The 21,760-nt window shown below is 44.0% G+C and overlaps 1 protein-coding gene across 1 annotated transcript; it reads right to left on the reverse strand.

Annotated features, from left to right (window-relative positions):
* Positions 1 to 5,393: 5,393 nt before the first annotated feature.
* Positions 5,394 to 6,555, reverse strand: LOC127332996 (uncharacterized). Its single transcript, XM_071822976.1, has 3 exons — positions 6,410 to 6,555; positions 5,835 to 6,264; positions 5,394 to 5,744 (listed from the first exon to the last, which is right to left on the reverse strand). Exons 1-3 carry the CDS (start codon positions 6,553 to 6,555, stop codon positions 5,394 to 5,396), a joined length of 927 nt encoding a protein of 308 aa, XP_071679077.1.
* Positions 6,556 to 21,760: the final 15,205 nt, after the last annotated feature.

Consider the following 21,760-nt stretch of genomic DNA (forward strand, 5'->3'; position numbering starts at 1 on the left):
AGTGCAATATGCAAGTATGTAGGAATCAATGCACAGTTCACACAAGTGTTTGTTTCTTGAGGTAGAGAGAGATAGGTGAACTGACTCAACAATAAAAGTAAAAGAATGGTCCTTCAAAGAGGAAAGCATCGATTGCTATATTTGTGCTAGAGCTTTGATTTTGAAAACAAGAAACAATTTTATCAACGGTAGTAATAAAGCATATGTATCATGTAAATTATATCCTACAAGTTGCAAGCCTCATGCATAGTATACTAATAGTGCCCGCACCTTGTCCTAATTAGCTTGGACTACCGGGATTATCGCAATGCACATGTTTTAACCAAGTGTCACAAAGGGGTACCTCTATGCCGCCTGTACAAAGGTCTAAGGAGAAAGCTCGCATTGGATTTCTCGCTATTGATTATTCTCAACTTAGACATCCATACCGGGACAACATAGACAACAGATAATGGACTCCTCTTTTATGCATAAGCATGTAGCAACAATTAATTTTCTCATTTGAGATTGAGGATATATGTCGAAAACTGAAACTTCCACCATGGATCATGGCTTTAGTTAGCGGCCCAATGTTCTTCTCTAACAATATGCACGCTCTAACCATAAGGTGGTAGATCTCCCTTACTTCAGACAAGACGAACATGCATAGCAACTCACATGATATTCAACAAAGAGTAGTTGATGGCGTCCCCAGGAACATGGTTATCGCACAACGAGCAACTTAATAAGAGATGAAGTGCATAAGTACATATTCAATACCACAATAGTTTTTAAGCTATTTGTCCCATGAGCTATATATTGTAAAGGTGGAGAATGGAAATTTAAAGGTAGCACTCAAGCAATTTACTTTGGAATGGCGGAGAAATACCATGTAGTAGGTAGGTATGGTGGACACAAATGGCATAGTGGTTGGCTCAAGTATTTTGGATGCATGAGAAGTATTCCCTCTCGATACAAGGTTTAGGCTAGCAAGGCTATTTGAAAAAAACACAAGGATGAAGCGGTGCAGCAAAACTCACATAAAAGACATATTGTAAACATTATAAGACTCTACACCGTCTTCCTTGTTGTTCAAACTCAATACTAGAAAATATCTAGACCTTAGAGAGACCAAATATGCAAACCAAATTTTAGCATGCTCTATGTATTTCTTCATTAATGGGTGCAAAGTATATGATGCAAGAGCTTAAACATGAGCACAACAATTGCCAAGTATCACATTATCCAAGACATTTTAGCAAATTACTACATGTATCATTTTCCAATTCCAACCATATAACAATTTAACGAAGAAGAAACTTCGCCATGAATATTATGAGTAGAGCCTAAGGACATACTTGTCCATATGCTACAGCGGAGCGTGTCTCTCTCCCATACAATGAATGCTAGGATCCATTTTATTCAAACAAAACAAAAAACAAAAACAAATCGACGCTCCAAGCAAAGCACATAAGATGTGATGGAATAAAAATATAGTTTCAGGGGAGGAACCTGATAATGTTGTCGATGAAGAAGGGGATGCCTTGGGAATCCCCAAGCTTAGACGCTTGAGTCTTCTTGATATATGCAGGGGTGAACCACCGGGGCATCCCCAAGCTTAGAGCTTTCACTCTCCTTGATCATGTTGTATCATCTCCCTCTCTTGATCCTTGAAAACTTCCTCCACACCAAACTTAGAACAACTCATTAGAGGGTTAGTGCACAATCAAAATATACATGTTCAGAGGTGACATAATCATTCTTAACACTTCTGTACATTGCACAAAGCTACTAAAAGTCAATGGAATCGAAAAATCCATCGAACATAACAAAACAGGCAATGCGAAATAAAAGGCAGAATCTGTCAAAACAGAATAGTTCGTATTGACGAATTTTATTGAGGCACCAGACTTGCTCAAATGAAAATACTCAAATTGAATGAAAGTTGCGTACATATCTGAGGATCACTCACGTAAATTGGCATAATTTTCTGAGTTACCTACAGAGAATTTTGCCCAGATTCGTGACAGCAAAGAAATCTGTTTCTGCGCAGTAATCCAAATCTAGTATGAACTTTACTATCAACGACTTTACTTGGCACAACAAAACACAAAACTAAGATAAGGAGAGGTTGCTACAGTAGTAAACAACTTCCAAGACACAAAATAAAAACAAAGTACTGTAGTAAAAAAAAACATGGGTTGTCTCCCATAAGCGCTTTTCTTTAACGCCTTTCAGCTAGGCGCAGAAAGTGTGTATCAAGTGTTATCAAGAGATGGAGCATCGTTATCATAAGCTCCCCCATCCGTAGTGGTACTAAGGGCTTTGTCAATTTTAGGCCTATAATAATACTTCTTTGGTTTAGGCACTTTAGAGACATACATAAACTTTTGCTCCTTACCCACATAAGCTTTCTCCTTATATTTAAGAGAGGAAAAAGTTGAACTCAAGGTTCCCATAGCTTTTTCAAGTTCGCCAATCCTATTGGTTTGATTATCATGCACAACACAAGTTCCTAGGACACTAATTCTTTCATAAATTCCTCCTAAGGATTTATCGAGTTCATCAGTTTTATCAAGTAACATTTCCAATTTAGTTTCAATACTTGGAAATTTTTTCTCTATGGTTTCCAATTTTTTCATAACATCTTCAAGAGATATTTCAATTTTAACTTCATCAACAGGGGGTATTCCAAATAGACTCTCAATAATGCAGCTAGCTTCTAATGCAGGAGTACTTAGGAAGTTACCTCCCGCGAGACAATCAAGAACATACCTATTCCAGCTAGAGATACCAACATAAAAATTCCTGAGTAAAATAGTGGTGGAGTGTTTCTTAGTGCACCTATTATGGGCATTACTAATTCTATACCAAGCATCTCTTAAACATTCTCCCCCTTGTTTCTTAAACGAACGAACTTCAACTTCCGGATTACTCATTTTAGCAATAGTAAATAAAACAAACTAGATAAAGTAAATGCAAGTAACTATTTTTTTTGTGTTTTTGATATAGAGTGCAAGATAGTAAATAGAGTAAAACTTGCAACTAATTTTTTTGTATTTTGATTTAGTGCAGCAAACAAAGTAGTAAATAAAACTAAGCAAGACAAAAACAAAGTAAAGAGATTGGGATGTGGAGACTCCCCTTGCAGCGTGTCTTGATCTCCCCGGCAACGGCGCCAGAAATTTAGCTTGATACGCGTACAACACGCGACCGTTGGGAACCCCAAGTGAAAGGTGTGATGCGTACAGCAGTAAGTTTCCCTCAGTTAGAAACCAAGGTTTATCGAACCAGTAGGAGTCAAGAAGCACGTTGAAGGTTGATGGCGGCGAGATGTAGTGCGGCGTAACACCAGGGATTCCGGCGCCAACGTGGAACCTGCACAACACAAACCAAGTACTTTGCCCCAACGAAACAGCGAGGTTGTCAATCTCACCGGCTTGCTGTAACAAAGGATTAGATGTATAGTGTGGATGATGATTGTTTGCAGAAAACAGTAGAACAGTATTGCAGTAGATTGTATTTCAGTAAAGAGAATTGGACCGGGGTCCACAGTTCACTATAGGTGTCTCTCCCATAAGATAAACAGCATGTTGGGTGAACAAATTACAGTTGGGCAATTGACAAATAAAGAGGGCATGACCATGCACATACATATTATGATGAGTATTGTGAGATTTAATTGGGCATTACGACAAAGTACATAGACCGCTATCCAGCATGCATCTATGCCTAAAAAGTCCACCTTCAGGTTATCATCCGAACCCTCCGTATTAAGTTGCTAACAACAGACAATTGCATTAAGTATTGCGCGTAATGTAATCAGTAACTACATCCTCGAACATAGCACCAATGTTTTATCCCTAGTGGCAACAGCACATCCATAATCTTAGAGATTTCTGTCACTTCCCCAGATTCACGGAGACATGAACCCACTATCGAGCATAAATACCCCCTCTTGGAGTTACAAGCATCTACTTGGCCAGAGCATCTACTAGTAACGGAGAGCATGCAAGATCATAAACAACACATAGATATAAATTGATAATCAACATAACATAGTATTCTCTATTCATCGGATCCCAACAAACACAACATATAGAATTACAGATAGATGATCTTGATCATGTTCGGCAGCTCACAAGACCCGACAATTAAGCACAATGGGGAGAAGACAACCATCTAGCTACTGCTATGGACCATAGTCCAGGGGTAGACTACTCACACATCACTCCGGAGGCGACCATGGCGGCGTAGAGTCCTCCGGGAGATGATTCCCCTCTCCGGCAGGGTGCCGGAGGCGATCTCCTGAATCCCCCGAGATGGGATTGGCGGCGGCGGCGTCTCTGGAAGGTTTTCCGTATCGTGGCTCTCGGTACTGGGGGTTTCGCGACGAAGGCTATTTGTAGGCGGAAGGGCAGGTCAGGGCGTCACGAGGCCCACACCATAGGTCGGCGCGGCCAGGGCTTGGGCCGCGCCGCCCTATGGTTTGGCCACCTCGTGGCCCCACTTCGTTGACTCTTCGGTCTTCTGGAAGCTTCGTGGCAAAATAGGACCCTGGGCGTTGATTTCGTCCAATTCCGAGAGTATTTCCTTACTAGGATTTCTGAAACCAAAAACAGCAGAAAACAGCAACTGGCACTTCGGCATCTTGTTAATAGGTTAGTTCCAGAAAATGCACGAATATGACATAAAGTGTACATAAAACATGTAGATATCATCAATAATGTGGCATGGAACATAAGAAATTATCGATACGTCGGAGACGTATCACACACCTTCCTCTTGGGGTTCCCAACGGACGCGTGCTGTACGCGTATCAACTTCACAGTTAATCCTTCCACGTGCTCAAGCAAAACTTTCTATCTTTTTGTAGACCCAGAAAATAAAACATAGATCCGTTGCACAATTCCAAAGAAAGAAATGGCTTTACCACAAGATTTAGCCATATCACAGAGAGTGAGATTAAGACTATGGCAAGCACATGGCATATACAACGCCCTTGGATTTACTTTAAGCAACCTTGTTTGCACTCCCTTGTGTTTACCTTTCATATTGGAGCCATTATCATAACCTTGACCCCTGATGTCATCAATAAGAAGACCACGTGCTTTGATGGATTCAACAACACATTGAAAAGCCCTTCACCAGATGTGTCATTCACCACCAAAAAACCTAGAAAGTACTCCTCAATATTTATTTGGGCATTCGACATATCAACACATCGAACCAACAAACTCATTTGCTCTTGGTGACTAACATCTGGGGTACAATCAAGAATAACCGAGAAATATTTTGCCTCTTTAACCACCTTTAGAATAGTGTGTGTAATGCTAGACGCCATAAGAGAAATCAACTCATTCTGAATTTTATGACTGAGATAATGACGATGAATCTCTTTGTGTTGAAACCGTCTAAGATGGTCTTTCAATTACCATGTCAAATTCTGCAATCATCTCAACACAAGCTAAGAAATTACCATTTTGATCATTGTAAAGCTGCTCATTGGATCCTCTAAAAGCCAAATTACGTTTACCAAGAAACTTCACAACAGCAACTATTCTTAGTAAAACTTGCCTTATGCGCTCCTTCTCCTTTGTGATCTCATGCTGCAACTCCTTATCAATTGTTTCATGTTTGCTCAGTCTAGTTCTCAGTTCCTTCCAACGGACCATGCCGGTAATATGCTCAACACTAGCTTCATGTTCTTTGAGTCTCTCACTGACATGTTTCCAATCTCTAAACCCATCATGTCCCAAACTACTCTTGCAGTTGATAGGATTGAACAACTTACAGGAAAAACAAAACACTTTGTCAACACTTCTTGAATAAACTAACCATTTTCAATCACGTACCTCTCCATTGTTCATAGTTCTTGAGTAATGTGCATACGAAAAATGCCTTGAATTTTCATCTCGGTGATAAGTAATTTTTTCTTCCCTAATAGGCCCCTTCTCCACTAATGTGTCCCTTGCTTTGTTATCAAGACTAGTCCAATTTGCCGGGTCATAAATATCAACACTAACCGGTTCCTCATGATCACTCGCATTGTTATCATCCGCGTCGACATTAGTGTTGTCTTGAGGGACCTCATTTTCTGGATCGACATTATTTTCATCGGCCGCAAGAACTAGTGCCAACTGATCTGGATTTCTCGATGCGCTCGTGTTGTTCTTCAAAAATTTATGAATAGATCCTCTCTGCGATTCAATAAACTTGCCCTTTTCCTCTCTCAGCCTCCTTTTGGCGGAACCAGACAAAGGCTTTTTAGAAGACATAACGCGGCTGAAAATAGAAAAGACAAATTGTAACAGAAATTAGGGCATAGGGCCATATAGACTACGTATAGCCAGAGCATCAAGAATCAGAATTTCAGATATTAGATGACTATACCGGTTGTAATCAGGTTTGTTGTCTCCTGCAGTCCTGCCTGGGCTGATTACGTTCAGCAAGCAAGTCTGAAGGAATCAGCGAGGCAGCGAGCGGCCGGCCGGCCGGCCGGCCAAGCGAGTTGGAGCTTAGAGAATTGGGAGCGATCGAATCGAACGAGTTCACGAACAGCCTCAGCCGGGGCATCGGGTAAAATAGGATCGGATCGGACCGAATCGTATACGTATACGTGCGAGGGCCGGACTCGACGCGACGCCTCGCTCGATGGAATTCTTTCCGTTCGTGACAAAAAAGGCCCAGCTGAGCTTTCTTCTCCAGCCTGGAACCAACCCTGTATGGGCCTAGTAGTATAAACCTATATCTGGAGGGCCCCTGATTTTCTTGGGCCCAGGGCGGCCGCCCCTCCCCCCCCCCCCCCCCTTGGGCCGGGCCTGCTTGCTAGATATGGTTGCTCCTACCTCTACTGTATGCTTATGTGCAATATTACTGGTAGTCATTCATATGAATCCAGTATAACTGATGTTGAAATGAAAATAGACATATGAATGTCTATAATCTGATGGTCTAGCTAGCTATAGGGTGCTAAGTGAGTCTGGTTGGTTAGTTAAGGATCAAATCCTTGCTGGATTGCTTTGGTTAACTCAATGATGTTTATTTTGACTTAACCAGTGTTCCCTTGGATGAATTTATACTAGACACTCCCTATTTTGCTTGCACCATATGGCTAGTTGCCAAGTGATGATACAATCAGGGTAGCCTTACCCTATGGCTTGTGTGGATTATGCACATGATTGGTATTATGAGCAAAACCATTGCTTGCTCATGAATTTTTGGTATACCTCACTCCAGCTCCTAGAAATTTGTTGTTGTAGAGGTTTTGCTTCTGTTTGTGTGGGATTGGTGCTTGTCCTTCTCCTCCTCTGGTTGGTGATCTACCGTGAGCTCTTTACTTCATCCTTGATCAACAACTATCTGTTCTTGTGGAAGAGATGCTGGATGGTTTTGGCTATGGTGGTGTTCTTGCTTGCTGTTCTTACCTCCTGATGCTTGTGGCGGTGAGTAGCTAGGGTTTGAGGCTGAAAAGCCTTTATACTCCCTTGTGCTCTGCTCCTTGGTCGACAACAAGGCTCTCTGGTTTGGTGACTAGCCAGAGTGGTTGTGTGTTGGTGGCCATGCAAGTATCCCTGTGAGCTGTGTGCTTCACTGGGTTGGAACTTGTTCCCTGTGAGGTGGATCAGCTCAGCTGTGCAAGCTTATCCCTCTGAATTCCTCTTTTCTCTAATCTGCCAAGTGGCTTTGGTTCAATGTGGTCAATTTGTGTTTCTTTGATTTCAGGTTTGGAACAAGATCAATTCATCCAAAGCTTGTTCAAGATCAAGATCAATTTTAGTAGTTAGGGCTCTAGTCATAGAATCACGTAATTTTCCTTTTTATATTGTTTCCCTTTTCTATTATTTGTTATATTGTAATATTCATAAGAATATTGTAATTGACATTATAATTTGTGTGTTAATAAATAAAGCTCAAGGTTTTTCTTAATTGAGCTTTATATTGTTTATTTCTATTCATTATATATTGTTAAGTGAATTATCCAATATTATTGCTTTATGATTTGAATTATATTTGAATTGTTTAAGTTTGAATTTAAACTCAAACTTAATTCTTATCTCATGTTTGAATCACACAAGTGATACTTAACTTATATGCACTCTAAATGCAAAGAGGTCATGTCAAAGTTTATAACACTCTCGAAACCCTAAACCCTAGATAGTATTGAAGGAGATATGCCCTAGAGGCAATAATAAAGTGGTTATTATTTGTATCTTTATGTTTATGATAAATGTTTATATATCATGCTATAATTGTATTAACCGAAACATTAGTACATGTGTGATATGTAGACAACAAGAAGTCCCTAGTATGCCTCTTAAACTAGCTTGTTGATTAATGGATGATTAGTTTCATAATCATGAACATTGGATGTTATTAATAACAAGGTTATATCATTATATGAATGATGTAATGGACACACCCAATTAAGCGTAGCATAAGATCTCGTCATTAAGTTATTTGCTATAAGCTTTCGATACATAGTTACCTAGTCCTTATGACCATGAGATCATGTAAATCACTTATACCGGAAAGGTACTTTGATTACACCAAACACCACTGCGTAAATGGGTGGCTATAAAGGTGGGATTAAGTATCCGGAAAGTATGAGTTGAGGCATATGGATCAACAGTGGGATTTGTCCATCCCGATGACGGATAGATATACTCTGGGCCCTCTCGGTGGAATGTCGTCTAATGTCTTGCAAGCATATGAATGAGTTCATAAGAGACCACATACCACGGTACGAGTAAAGAGTACTTGTCAGGAGACGAGGTTGAACAAGGTATAGAGTGATACCGAAGATCAAACCTCGGACAAGTAAAATATCGCGTGACAAAGGGAATTGGTATTGTATGTGAATGGTTCATTCGATCACTAAAGTCATCGTTGAATATGTGGGAGCCATTATGGATCTCCAGATCCCGCTATTGGTTATTGGTCGGAGTGAGTACTCAACCATGTCCACATAGTTCACGAACCGTAGGGTGACACACTTAAAGTTGGATGTTGAAATGGTAGTACTTGAATATGGAATGGAGTTCGAATATTTGTTCGGAGTCCCGGATGAGATCCCGGACATCACGAGGAGTTCCGGAATGGTCCGGAGAATAAGATTCATATATAGGATGTCATTTTATGTGAATTAAAATGTCGCGGAAGGTTCTATGGAAGGTTCTAGAAGGTTCTAGAAAAGTCCGGAAGAAACCACCAAGGAAGGTGGAGTCCACATGGGACTCCACCTCCATGGCCGGCCAACCCTAGTGGGGGAGGAGTCCCAAGTGGACTCCCCCTTAGGGGGCCGGCCACCCCCCCATATGGGAGGTGGAACTCCCACCTCTAGTGGGAGTCCTAGCTTGGCTAGGTTTCCCCTCCATATGGAAGGTTTTGGTTTCGGGTCTTATTCGAAGACTTGGAGTCCAACACTTGGGGTTCCACCTATATAATGAGGGGCCAAGGGAGGGGGCCGGCCACCCCAAGACCACAAGCTGGCCGCCCCATTGAAGTGGCCGGCCACCCCCTCCCAAACCCTAGCCGCCCCCCTCTCCTCCATATCTTCCGCGTAGCTTTAGCGAAGCTCCGCCGGAGTTCTCCACCGCCACCGACACCACGCCGTCGTGCTGTCGGATTCAAGAGGAGCTACTACTTCCGCTGCCCGCTGGAACGGGAGGTGGACGTCGTCTTCATCAACAACCGAACGTGTGATCGAGTACGGAGGTGCTGCCCGTTCGTGGCGCCGGAACCGATCGTGATCAAGATCTTCTACACGCTTTTGCAAGCGGCAAGTGAACGTCTACCGCAGCAACAAGAGCCTCCTCTTGTAGGCTTTGGAATCTCTTCAAGGGTGAGACTCGATACCCCCTCGTTGCTACCGTCTTCTAGATTGCATCTTGGCTTGGATTGCGTGTTCGCAGTAGGAAATTTTTTGTTTTCTATGCAACGTTATCCTACAGTGGTATCAGAGCCGTGTCTATGCATAGATGGTTGCACGAGTAGAACACAATGGTTTTGTGGGCGTTGATGCTCTTGTTATCTTTAGTTTGAGTACTTTGCATCTTTGTGGCATAGTGGGATGAAGCGGCTCGGACTAACTTTACATGACCGCGTTCATGATACTTGTTCCTCGTTCGACATACAACTTGTACTGCATAAGAGGCTTTGCGGGTGTCTGTCTCTCCTACTATAGTGAAGATTCAATTTACTCTTCTATTGAAAACATTAGTATCAACGTTGTGGTTCATGTTACTAGGTAGATTAGATCTCTCTCGAAAACCCTAAACCACGTAAAATATGCAAACCAAATTAGAGACGTCTAACTTGTTTTTGCAGGGTTTGGTGATGTGATATGGTCATAATGTGATGATGAATATGTATGAGATGATCATTATTGTATTGTGGCAACCGGCAGGAGCCTTATGGTTGTCTTTAAATTTCATGTTGAGTAGTATTTCAAAGTAGTTGTAATAGTTGCTACATGGAGGACAATCATGAAGACGGCGCCATTGACCTTGACGCTACGCCGACGATGATGGAGATCATGCCCGAAGATGATGGAGATCATGTCCGTGCTTTGGAGATGAAGATCAAAGGTGCAAAGACAAAAGGGCCATATCATATCACATATGAACTGCATGTGATGTTAATCCTTTTATGCATCTTATTTTGCTTAGATCGCGACGGTAGCATTATAAGATGATCCCTCACTAAAATCTCAAGATAATAAAGTGTTCATCCTTAGTAGCACCGTTACCAAGTCTTGTCGTTTCGAAGCATCTCGTGATGATCGGGTGTGATAGATTCAATAAGTACATACAACGGGTGCAAGACAGTTTTGCACATGCGGATACTAAGGTGGCCTTGACGAGCCTAGCATGTATAGACATGGTCTCGGAACACGTGATACCGAAAGGTAGAGAATGAATCATATGGTTGATATGATGAACACTTTGAGTGTTCGCCATTGAAATCACACCTTTTCTCGTGATGATCGGGTTTAGGTGCAGTGGATTTGGTTCGTGTGATCACTAAGACAATGCAAGGGATATTGTTTTGAGTGGGAGTTCACTTAGATTTTTAATTATGTTGAATTAAAATTTGAACTCAATTTGTCATAAACTTAGTCTAAACTTTTGCAAATATATGTTGTAGAGATGGCGTCCCCAATCAATTTTAATCAGTTCCTAGAGAAAGAGAAACTTAAGAGCAACGGTAGCAACTTCACCGACTGGTTCCGTCATGTGAGGATCTTCCTCTCTGGCGGAAATCTGCAATATGTGCTTGATGCACCGCTAGGTGACCCTCCTGCAGAAACTGAAACCGATGAAGTAAAAGCTGTTTACGAGACTCGGAAAATACGGTAGTCTCAAGTTCAGTGTGCCATCCTATGCAGTCTGGAATCCGATCTTCAAAAACGTTTTGAGCACCACGATCCTCATGAGTTGATGAAAGAGCCGAAAGCTATTTTTGAGACTCATGCGGCCGTGGAATGCTATGAAGCATCGAAACAATTCTTCAGCTGCATGATGGAAGAAGGCAGCTCCGTTAGTGAGCACATGCTCGCCATGACCGGGCATGCGAAGAAACTCAGTGACTTGGGAATAGTGATTCCTAACAGACTGGGGATTAATCGTGTCCTTCAATCATTGCCACCAAGTTACAAGAACTTTGTGATGAACTACAATATGCAGAACATGAACAAGGAGTTACCTGAACTTTTTGGCATGCTAAAAGCTGCTGAGATTGAGATCAAGAAAGAGCACCAAGTGTTGATGGTCAACAAGACCACCAGTTTCAAGAAACAGGGCAAGTCTAAGGGAAAATTCAAGAAGGGTGGCAAGAAAGCTGCCACGCCTCCTGTGAAACCTAAGAACGGCCCTAAGCACGATGCTGAGTGCTATTATCGCAAGGAGAAGGGACACTGGAAGCGTAATTGCTCCAAGTATCCGGCTGATCTGAAGAGCGGCCTTGTCAAGAAGAAGAAAGAAGGTATATCTGATATACATGTTATAGATGTTCATTTCACTGGTTCTCGTTCTAGTACCTGGGTATTTGATACTGGTTCGGTTGCTCATATTTGTAACTCGAAACAGGAACTAAAGAATAAACGACAACTGTTGAAAGATGAAGTGACGATGCGCGTTGGAAATGGATCCAAGGTCAATGTGATCGCAGTCGGCACACTTCCTCTACATCTACCTTCGGGATTAGTTTTAAGCCTAAATAATTGCTATTATGTACCTGCGTTGAGCATGAACATTATATCTGGATCTTGTTTAATGCAAGACGGTTATTCATTCAAGTCTGAGAATAATGGTTGTTTTATTTTTATGAATAATATCTTTTATGGTCGAGCACCACAAAAGAATGGCTTATTTCTGTTAGATCTCGATAGTAGTGATACGCATATACATAACATTGATGCTAAGCGAATTAAATTGAATGATAATTCTACTTATATGTGGCACTATCGTCTTGGTCATATTGGAGTGAAACGCATGAAGAAACTCCATACTGATGGATTACTTGAATCACTTGACTTTGAGTCACTTGATAGATGCGAAGCATGTCTAATGGGAAAAATGACAAAGACTCCATTTTCTGGTATGATGGAGCGAGCTACTGACTTATTGGAAATCATACATACCGATGTATGTGGACCAATGAGCGTAGCATCGCGCGGTGGTTATCGTTATGTTCTAACCTTCACAGATGATCTGAGTAGATATGGGTATATCTATTTCATGAAACATAAATCCGAAACTTTCGAGAAGTTTAAGGAATTCCAAAGTGAAGTAGAAAATCAACGTAACAAGAAGATCAAATTTCTACGATCTGATCGTGGAGGTGAATATCTGAGTTATGAGTTTGGCATGCATTTAAAGAAATGCGGAATACTTTCACAATTGACACCGCCGGGAACACCACAACGAAACGGTGTGTCCGAACGTCGTAATCGAACTCTCTTAGATATGGTTCGTTCTATGATGTCTCTTACTGATTTGCCATTATCATTTTGGAGTTATGCATTAGAGACAGCCGCATTCACTTTAAATAGAGCACCATCAAAATCCGTAGAAACGACACCGTATGAATTATGGTTTAATAAGAAACCTAAGATGTCGTTCCTGAAAGTTTGGGGTTGCGAAGCCTATGTAAAGAAGTTACAACCGGACAAGCTAGAACCCAAAGCGGAGAAATGCGTCTTCATAGGATACCCTAAGGAAACTATAGGGTATACTTTCTATCACAAATCCGAAGGCAAAATCTTTGTTGCTAAGAACGGAACCTTTCTTGAGAAAGAATTTATCACTAAAGAAGTGACTGGAAGAAAAGTAGAACTCGATGAGATTGATGAATCTATACTCGTTGATCAGAGTAGCGCAGTATCGGAAGTTGTACCAGTACCGCCTACACCGGCAACAGAGGAAGCTAATGATAATGATCATGAAACTTCGAACGAGGAAACTACTGAACCTCGCAGATCGACAAGGGAACGTACCACTCCTGATTGGTATGATCCTTGTCTAAATGTCATGATTGTGGATAACAATGATGAGGACCTGCTGACGTATGAAGAAGCGATGATGAGCCCAGATTCCAACAAATGGCAAGAAGCCATGAAATCCGAAATGGGATCCATGTATGATAACAAAGTATGGACTTTGGTAGACTTACCTGATAGCCGAAAGGCTGTCGAAAATAAATGGATCTTCAAGAGAAAAACAGATGCTGATGGTAATATTAATGTCTATAAAGCTCGACTTGTCGCAAAGGGTTTCCGACAAATTCAAGGAGTTGACTACGATGAGACTTTCTCACCTGTAGCGAAGCTAAAATCTGTGAGGATTTTGTTAGCAATAGCTGCATTTTTCGATTATGAGATTTGGCAGATGGATGTCAAAACGGCGTTCCTTAATGGAGACATTGAGGAAGAGTTGTATATGGTACAACCCAAAGGTTTTGTCGATCCTAAAAATGCTGACAAAGTATGCAAACTTCAGCGTTCAATCTATGGACTGAAGCAAGCATCAAGAAGTTGGAACCGACGCTTTGATAAGGTGATCAAAGACTTCGGGTTTATACAGTGTCATGGAGAGGTCTGTATTTACAAGAAAGTGAGTGGGAGCTCTGTAGCATTCCTGATATTATATGTAGATGACATATTATTGATCGGGAATGATATAGAACTATTAAGAAGTGTTAAAGGTTATTTGAATAATAGTTTTTCAATGAAAGACCTTGGTGAAGCATCATATATATTAGGCATCAAGATCTATAGAGATAGATCAAGACGCCTAATAGGGCTATCACAGAGTACATATCTGGACAAGATTCTAAAGAAGTTTAGAATGGACGAAAGTAAGAAAGGGTTCTTACCTATGTTACCAGGCAAAGTCTTGAGTAAGACTCAAGGACCGGCTACGGCAGAAGAAAGAGAAAGGATGAGTAAAATCCCCTATGCCTCGGCAGTAGGATCTATCATGTATGACATGCTATGTACTAGACCGGATATAGCACATGCTGTTAGTTTGACTAGCAGATATCAAAGTGATCCAGGAATGGAACACTGGACAGCGGTCAAGAATATCCTAAAGTACTTGAAAAGAACTAAGGATATGTTTCTTTGTTATGGAGGTGACCAAGAGCTCGTTGTAAGTGGTTACACCGATGCAAGTTGGAACACTGATTCACAATCTGGGTACGTGTTTATATTGAATGGTGCTGCAGTAAGCTGGGCAAGCTCGAAGCAGTGCACGGTGGCGAAGTCTTCAACAGAATCAGAGTACATAGCGGCTTCAGAGGCTTCATCAGAAGCGGTATGGATGAAGAGGTTCATTGTAGAGCTCGGTGTGGTTCCTAGTGCATTGGACCCATTAATCATTTACTGTGATAACATGGGTGCCATCGCCAATGCACAAGAGCCAAGGTCACACAAGAGGCTAAAGCATATTAAGCTGCGTTACCACTCGATTCGCGAGTACATCGAAGATGGAGAAGTAAAGATTTGCAAAGTACACACTGATCTGAATGTAGCAGATCCGTTGACTAAAGCTCTCCCTAGGGCAAAGCATGACCAACACCAGGATGCCATGGGTGTTAGGTATATTACAATGTAATCTAGATTATTGACTCTAGTGCAAGTGGGAGACTGAAGGAGATATGCCCTAGAGGCAATAATAAAGTGGTTATTATTTGTATCTTTATGTTTATGATAAATGTTTATATATCATGCTATAATTGTATTAACTGAAACATTAGTACATGTGTGATATGTAGACAACAAGAAGTCCCTAGTATGCCTCTTAAACTAGCTTGTTGATTAATGGATGATTAGTTTCATAATCATGAACATTGGATGTTATTAATAACAAGGTTATATCATTATATGAATGATGTAATGGACACACCCAATTAAGCGTAGCATAAGATCTCGTCATTAAGTTATTTGCTATAAGCTTTCGATACATAGTTACCTAGTCCTTATGACCATGAGATCATGTAAATCACTTATACCAGAAAGGTACTTTGATTACACCAAACACCACTGCGTAAATGGGTGGCTATAAAGGTGGGATTAAGTATCCGGAAAGTATGAGTTGAGGCATATGGATCAACAGTGGGATTTGTCCATCCCGATGACGGATAGATATACTTTGGGCCCTCTCGGTGGAATGTCATCTAATGTCTTGCAAGCATATGAATGAGTTCATAAGAGACCACATACCACGGTACGAGTAAAGAGTACTTGTCAGGAGACGAGGTTGAACAAGGTATAGAGTGATACCGAAGATCAAACCTCGGACAAGTAAAATATCGCGTGACAAAGGGAATTGGTATTGTATGTGAATGGTTCATTCGATCACTAAAGTCATCGTTGAATATGTGGGAGCCATTATGGATCTCCAGATCCCGCTATTGGTTATTGGTCGGAGTGAGTACTCAACCATGTCCACATAGTTCACGAACCGTAGGGTGACACACTTAAAGTTGGATGTTGAAATGGTAGTACTTGAATATGGAATGGAGTTCGAATATTTGTTCGGAGTCCCGGATGAGATCCCGGACATCACGAGGAGTTCCGGAATGGTCCGGAGAATAAGATTCATATATAGGATGTCATTTTATGTGAATTAAAATGTCGCGGAAGGTTCTATGGAAGGTTCTAGAAGGTTCTAGAAAAGTCCGGAAGAAACCACCAAGGAAGGTGGAGTCCACATGGGACTCCACCTCCATGGCCGGCCAACCCTAGTGGGGGAGGAGTCCCAAGTGGACTCCCCCTTAGGGGGTCGACTTCCCCCATATGGGAGGTGGAACTCCCACCTCTAGTGGGAGTCCTAGCTTGGCTAGGTTTCCCCTCCATATGGAAGGTTTTGGTTTCGGGTCTTATTCGAAGACTTGGAGTCCAACACTTGGGGTTCCACCTATATAATGAGGGGCCAAGGGAGGGGGCCGGCCACCCCAAGACCACAAGCTGGCCGCCCCATTGAAGTGGTCGGCCACCCCCTCCCAAACCCTAGCCGCCCCCCTCTCCTCCATATCTTCCGCGTAGCTTTAGCGAAGCTCCGCCGGAGTTCTCCACCGCCACCGACACCACGCCGTCGTGCTGTCGGATTCAAGAGGAGCTACTACTTCCGCTGCCCGCTGGAACGGGAGGTGGACGTCGTCTTCATCAACAACCGAACGTGTGATCGAGTACGGAGGTGCTGCCCGTTCGTGGCGCCGGAACCGATCGTGATCAAGATCTTCTACGTGCTTTTGCAAGCGGCAAGTGAACGTCTACCGCAGCAACAAGAGCCTCCTCTTGTAGGCTTTGGAATCTCTTCAAGGGTGAGACTCGATACCCCCTCGTTGCTACCGTCTTCTAGATTGCATCTTGGCTTGGATTGCGTGTTCGCGGTAGGAAAATTTTTGTTTTCTATGCAACGTTATCCTACAAGTGTCGAGAGAGAAAATTGACCCCTCTATGATGTAATATGCAAATAAGCGCGAAATTTCCCCAGATTTTATGATGCAATGCACATCCCTTTCTAAATTCTACCCCGCACTTGTCTGAAATCCTTGGATGTTACAGTCTTTCCCCCTTAATGAAAACTTCGTCCCGAAGTTGGGGTTAATGTACCTGAATAGCTCTGGGTATGCCTTCATCAGGTCTTCTTCTTTTTCCCAAGTGGCTTCTCTCTCGGGATGGTGTTTCCATTGTATTTTGCAATACTTTATTGCTTTGTTTCAAAGTTGTTTCCAATTTTCCTCCATAATCTTAGCCAATCTTTCACCATATGTTAAATCTGATTGAAGATCTAACTCTTCATGTGACACAGGTTCATCGGGTGCTTTCGGACATTGTCGAAGCTGTGAAACATGGAAGATATTGTGAACTAACGCCAATCTCTCTAGGGCCAATTCAAGTGCTAACCCTCGATTCTGGCTTAAGATCTTGAAAGGTCCCATATATCTCGAGCTCAACTTTCCTTTAACTCCGAAGCGTTGCAGTCCTTTCATTGGGCTTACCTTCAAATATACCATTTCTCCTACTTTTGGCTGCCATGTCCTCCTCTTTTGATCCGCATAGTTCTTTTGTCGGCTCTGAGCTATCTTAAGCCTATCTGTGATGACATCTATTACCTGTTGTTTCTCCTTGATGTAGTTAGGGTTAAATTCCTTGCTTGATCCTGGTTCATACCAATAGATGGGTGATCTACATTTCCTTCCATACATGGCTTCAAATGGTGCCATCTTGATGCTACTATGATAACTGTTGTTATATGAGAAATCTGCCAAAGGAAGATGTGCTTCCCATGATCCTCCGAAGTCTAATGCACAAGCTCTTAGCATATCTTCAAGAATTTGATTGGATCTTTCGGTTTGTCCTTCGGTCTGAGGGTGATATGATGTGCTATAGTCTAACTTGGATCCTAAAGCTTCCTGTAGCTAGCTGTTTCCAAAAGGCATATGTGAACACAGATCCTCGATCTGATACTATTCTCTTTGGAACTCCATGTTTGCTCACGATCTCCTTGATATATATGTCAATAAGTTTCTCACATTTATCCATTTGATTTACTGCTATGAAATGGGCACTCTTAGTCAATCGATCCACTATTACCCAAATCATATCATTCTTCTTGTTGGTCATGGGTAATCTTGTGATAAAATCCATTCCAATCTCTTCCCATTTCCATTCCGGAATCTTTAATCGTTGCAAAGGACCAGCAGGACTCTGATGTTCTGCTTTTACTCGTTGGCAAGTATGACGACACGTACTTGGCAATTTCTCTTTTCATGTTGTTCCACCAGAACAACTCTTTCAAATCCATGTACATCTTTGTACTACCAGGGTGGATTGAGTATGGTGTTTCATGTGCTTCTCGAAGTATTAATTCCTTGATTTCAGCGACATCTAGTACACAAATCCTTTTATGAAACCATAAGGATCCAGATTTGCCTATGTTGAATTCTGATGGTCTTTGTTGTGGGTATACTTTATGGGTATATCGACGACATGGCCTGGATCCGGCAAGCCCGGGTGGCCCACCGACGGTGATGGTGGCATGTGGCCCATCGGGCGGCCCAGTTGTTGTTGATCGTGAAGGATGAAGTCCAGTCCAGGAACGAGGAGCCGGATCTTTACCGACCTACGAAGGAGGCCGGATCCGTGGAGGCCCATAAAGTATCCGGATCCAGCACGGCCTAGAAGGAAGGCGGATCCTTGATGTACACGGCAAGATATTGTACCGTAGTTATGTAACTTGTATTCCGGCTAGGACTCTCCATGTAAACCCTAGATCCGTGCGCCTATATAAGCCGGATCCTGGGAGCCCTAGAGGCATAACCACAACTCATTGTAACAACGCGAAAGCGCCCAGATAATTCCAGACAAGCAACAGTAGGCCCTGTCATCGTGCAGGTGTTCCGAAGCTGGGTAAATCGCGTACCAACGTCCCGAATGCACTCCGCCCTATGGCCCCTACTTCTTCTCCCCCTCGTGAGGATCCCTCCTCCGGGGTACCGTCGATTAGGCAACGACAGTTGGCGCCCATCGTGGGGCCTGTGGCGTCTGGAGGCCGGAACCGGGAGGGTTCCGCCATGGGAGGCTACGACGACACCATCGCTGTGGGGCGCGTCCTCTACGCCGGAAATCTGCCGATCGTCCCTCCGGACGAGTGTTGGATTCCGGCTAGGACAAACCCCGTCAAGCTCTCCATCGTCCCAGTTGGCGGCATACACATCTTCATCGGGGAAACCGTCGATTCCGACGGAAACCCACTGTTAAGTAACGCAGACGCGACCGCCGCAGAGCTGGACGCTGTCGCGAAGATCCGATCTGAGATGCAGGAGCTTCCCAAGGAAGATTCCGCCTCGGATCTGGAATTTTCAAAGCCCACCCAATCCGCCCCTGAGCAAGAAACAACGGTGGAAGACCAATGCAGATCCGCCTGGGTCTCCCAGGTGTTAGAAAAGCAGAGGTGCCACTTCGTACACTTCTTGGCCCATACCGCCGGAACCGCCCCTCAAGGAGACGGAGCTGGTCCTGAGCAGGTAGAGGCACCGGAAAACGACGCGGATCCGGATCAGGCTGAGCCTGTCGGAGAAAGCGAAACTCCGGTTGAAGAGTCGATCTTGGGCAATCTAAGCCCAATTTTGGGAGATACCCCCTCAATGGATACTGAAGAGTTCGATCGCAAGATAAGGGAATATGGATACGGTGACCAGCCTGAAGTTGAATCCGCCCAGCCTAAGCAGGTTCTCGCAACCGTAGCAGCGCTGGGACAACCTGGATCAGAAGAGGCAACCAACCAATCCGACCCTCAGCCATCCCGCCAAGGATCTCCAATGTCACGGGAGCGACCCCGAAGGGATTCTTCCTCGGAGGAACTCCTGTCACCTGAAGAGATGGTTGCACGAGCAGTTCTTAACAAACCTATAACCTCGGGCGACGCCGCAGATCCGGAGGCTCTAGAGGCCACGAGAAAGGAAATGCTGGCCACAGCCAAGAAGCTCGCCAATACCGCAGCCGCAATAAGGGATGAAAGGGCAGAAGCTGCAAATTTGATGGACCACTTCGAAAGACAGGATCGCGAAATTGCCGACACACTCAAGCATGTCAAGAGCATGAGGCAAGAGTGGGAAGTAAAGATGACCTATGCGCAGGCGGAGGCCGATCGAATCGTTAGAGAAGCAATTCCGCCCCGCAGAATCAATTTCGCCACGCCGCGGAAGCAGCAGCCTGAAACCCCAAAGGATAACATGCTAAAAGCTGCGGAGCTATTGAAAAAGAAAGACGAAGAAGTTGATATCAACTACCTCCGCAAACTTGTCGCTTCAGCAATGCAGCAGCAAAGCAAGGCGGATACCTCGCGCAGGTTAGAATCCAATCCGGATAACTGTGTATCTACCGCGCAGAAGGACGCTCGCGCCAATCGACATCCCGACGATGAATCACACACCGGATCCTCGGAGCGCAGAAGAAAAGCCAGGGAATACCCAAATCCGATCCCCGTGCCGTCAAAAATGCCTTCGTCAGATCCAAGAAAGGGAAAGGATGCAATGTACTCTGGACGAGACAAGTACCGCAACCCCTCTCCTCCGCCTAATGGTTACCCGCGACCCCCTCGCCGCCGTAGTCCAGCCGGAAACACCAGGCCCCCAGGGCATGGTGGGATTGTTATCCGCGACAACGTGCAGCCAAGAAACAGAAACAGGGAGCGCTCGCCGGAACCTCGCCGGAACCAGAACAACGATCGTGAGCCCGAGCCCAGGAGGAGTCGGAATGAGGAGCGCGACCCAGAGCCTCGCCGGAGCCGCGACCCGGAGCCTCGCCGGAGCCGGAACGACCAGGGCAGCCAGCGCCATGGCAAAGGCAGCCACAGAAGCCGGAGCCAGCACCGGGAAGGTCGAGGAGAATCGGAAGGCGGAGGCAAGAAGTCGGATCGACCACCTCGCAGGTCTCCCTCACCACCACCTAGCGGTGACGGCGGAGGTGGAGGCGGAGGCGATGGTCGGAGATCTCGCTCTCGCTCACAATCTCCTCGCCACGGCCCGCGCGACGCGCGGGAACGCCTTAACGAATACAGAACCGACTACATTGGTCCGAAGTGCTTTGGGAGGATGATTCGAGAGGAACCAAAGCCAAGGATGAACCTCAAGCTACCCGGAAACCTGAAGCATTATGATGGCACCGAAAGGCCGGATACCTGGATTGAGGATTACTATAATGCAGTAACCTTTGCCGGAGGAACCCCTAACATCGCCTGCCGCATGCTCCAGTTGTACCTTGTAGGTCCAGCCCGGATCTGGCTCAGTGACCTCGAGAAGAACTCCATCTTTTGCTGGTTCGACCTGAAGACCGCTTTCGAGAAACACTTCAGAGGCACCTACAAAAGACCTGCCACGGCAAGCAACTTGCAAGCCTGCATCCAGAAGAAGGGAGAAACCTCAAGACACTACCTCACACGATGGTTGGCATGCAGGAACGAGTGCAAAAACGTCGACCACACCACCGCCATGTACGCTTTCATTGGTGGACTGCAGAGGGGAGGATTGCTGAGGCATACGCTCACTCGTTTGGCTAACTCAAACAAACTGACTTTGGATGAAATGATCTCCATTGCCAGTGATCATACTGCCGCCGATGATGACGCAGGCGGTGATCTCGCAGCTACAACAATCCCCCTACATCAACAAAAGAAGAACCGTGATAACGGCAACAGCAGCAGCCATAAGCGCAAGAACCCTTATGACCAGAAGAGTGGCGGCTCCGAGATGGTCGCCATGGCGTTTCAAC

The sequence above is a fragment of the Lolium perenne genome, chromosome 1, assembly GCF_019359855.2.
Source record: "Lolium perenne isolate Kyuss_39 chromosome 1, Kyuss_2.0, whole genome shotgun sequence".
NCBI classification, from domain to species: domain Eukaryota; kingdom Viridiplantae; phylum Streptophyta; class Magnoliopsida; order Poales; family Poaceae; genus Lolium; species Lolium perenne.

What these genes read in the sequence shown, in the direction of transcription:
- LOC127332996 (XM_071822976.1), bottom strand. Translation starts at nt 6,555, where the DNA reads ATGCCCCGGCTGAGGCTGTTCGTGAACTCGTTCGATTCGATCGCTCCC. An exon ending in GCTGAACGTAATCAGCCCAG is followed by an intron (nt 6,265 to 6,409) that starts GCAGGACTGCAG and finishes TTCTATTTTCAG; the next exon opens with CCGCGTTATGTCTTCTAAAA. An exon ending in GAACTATGAACAATGGAGAG is followed by an intron (nt 5,745 to 5,834) that starts GTACGTGATTGA and finishes ATCAACTGCAAG; the next exon opens with AGTAGTTTGGGACATGATGG.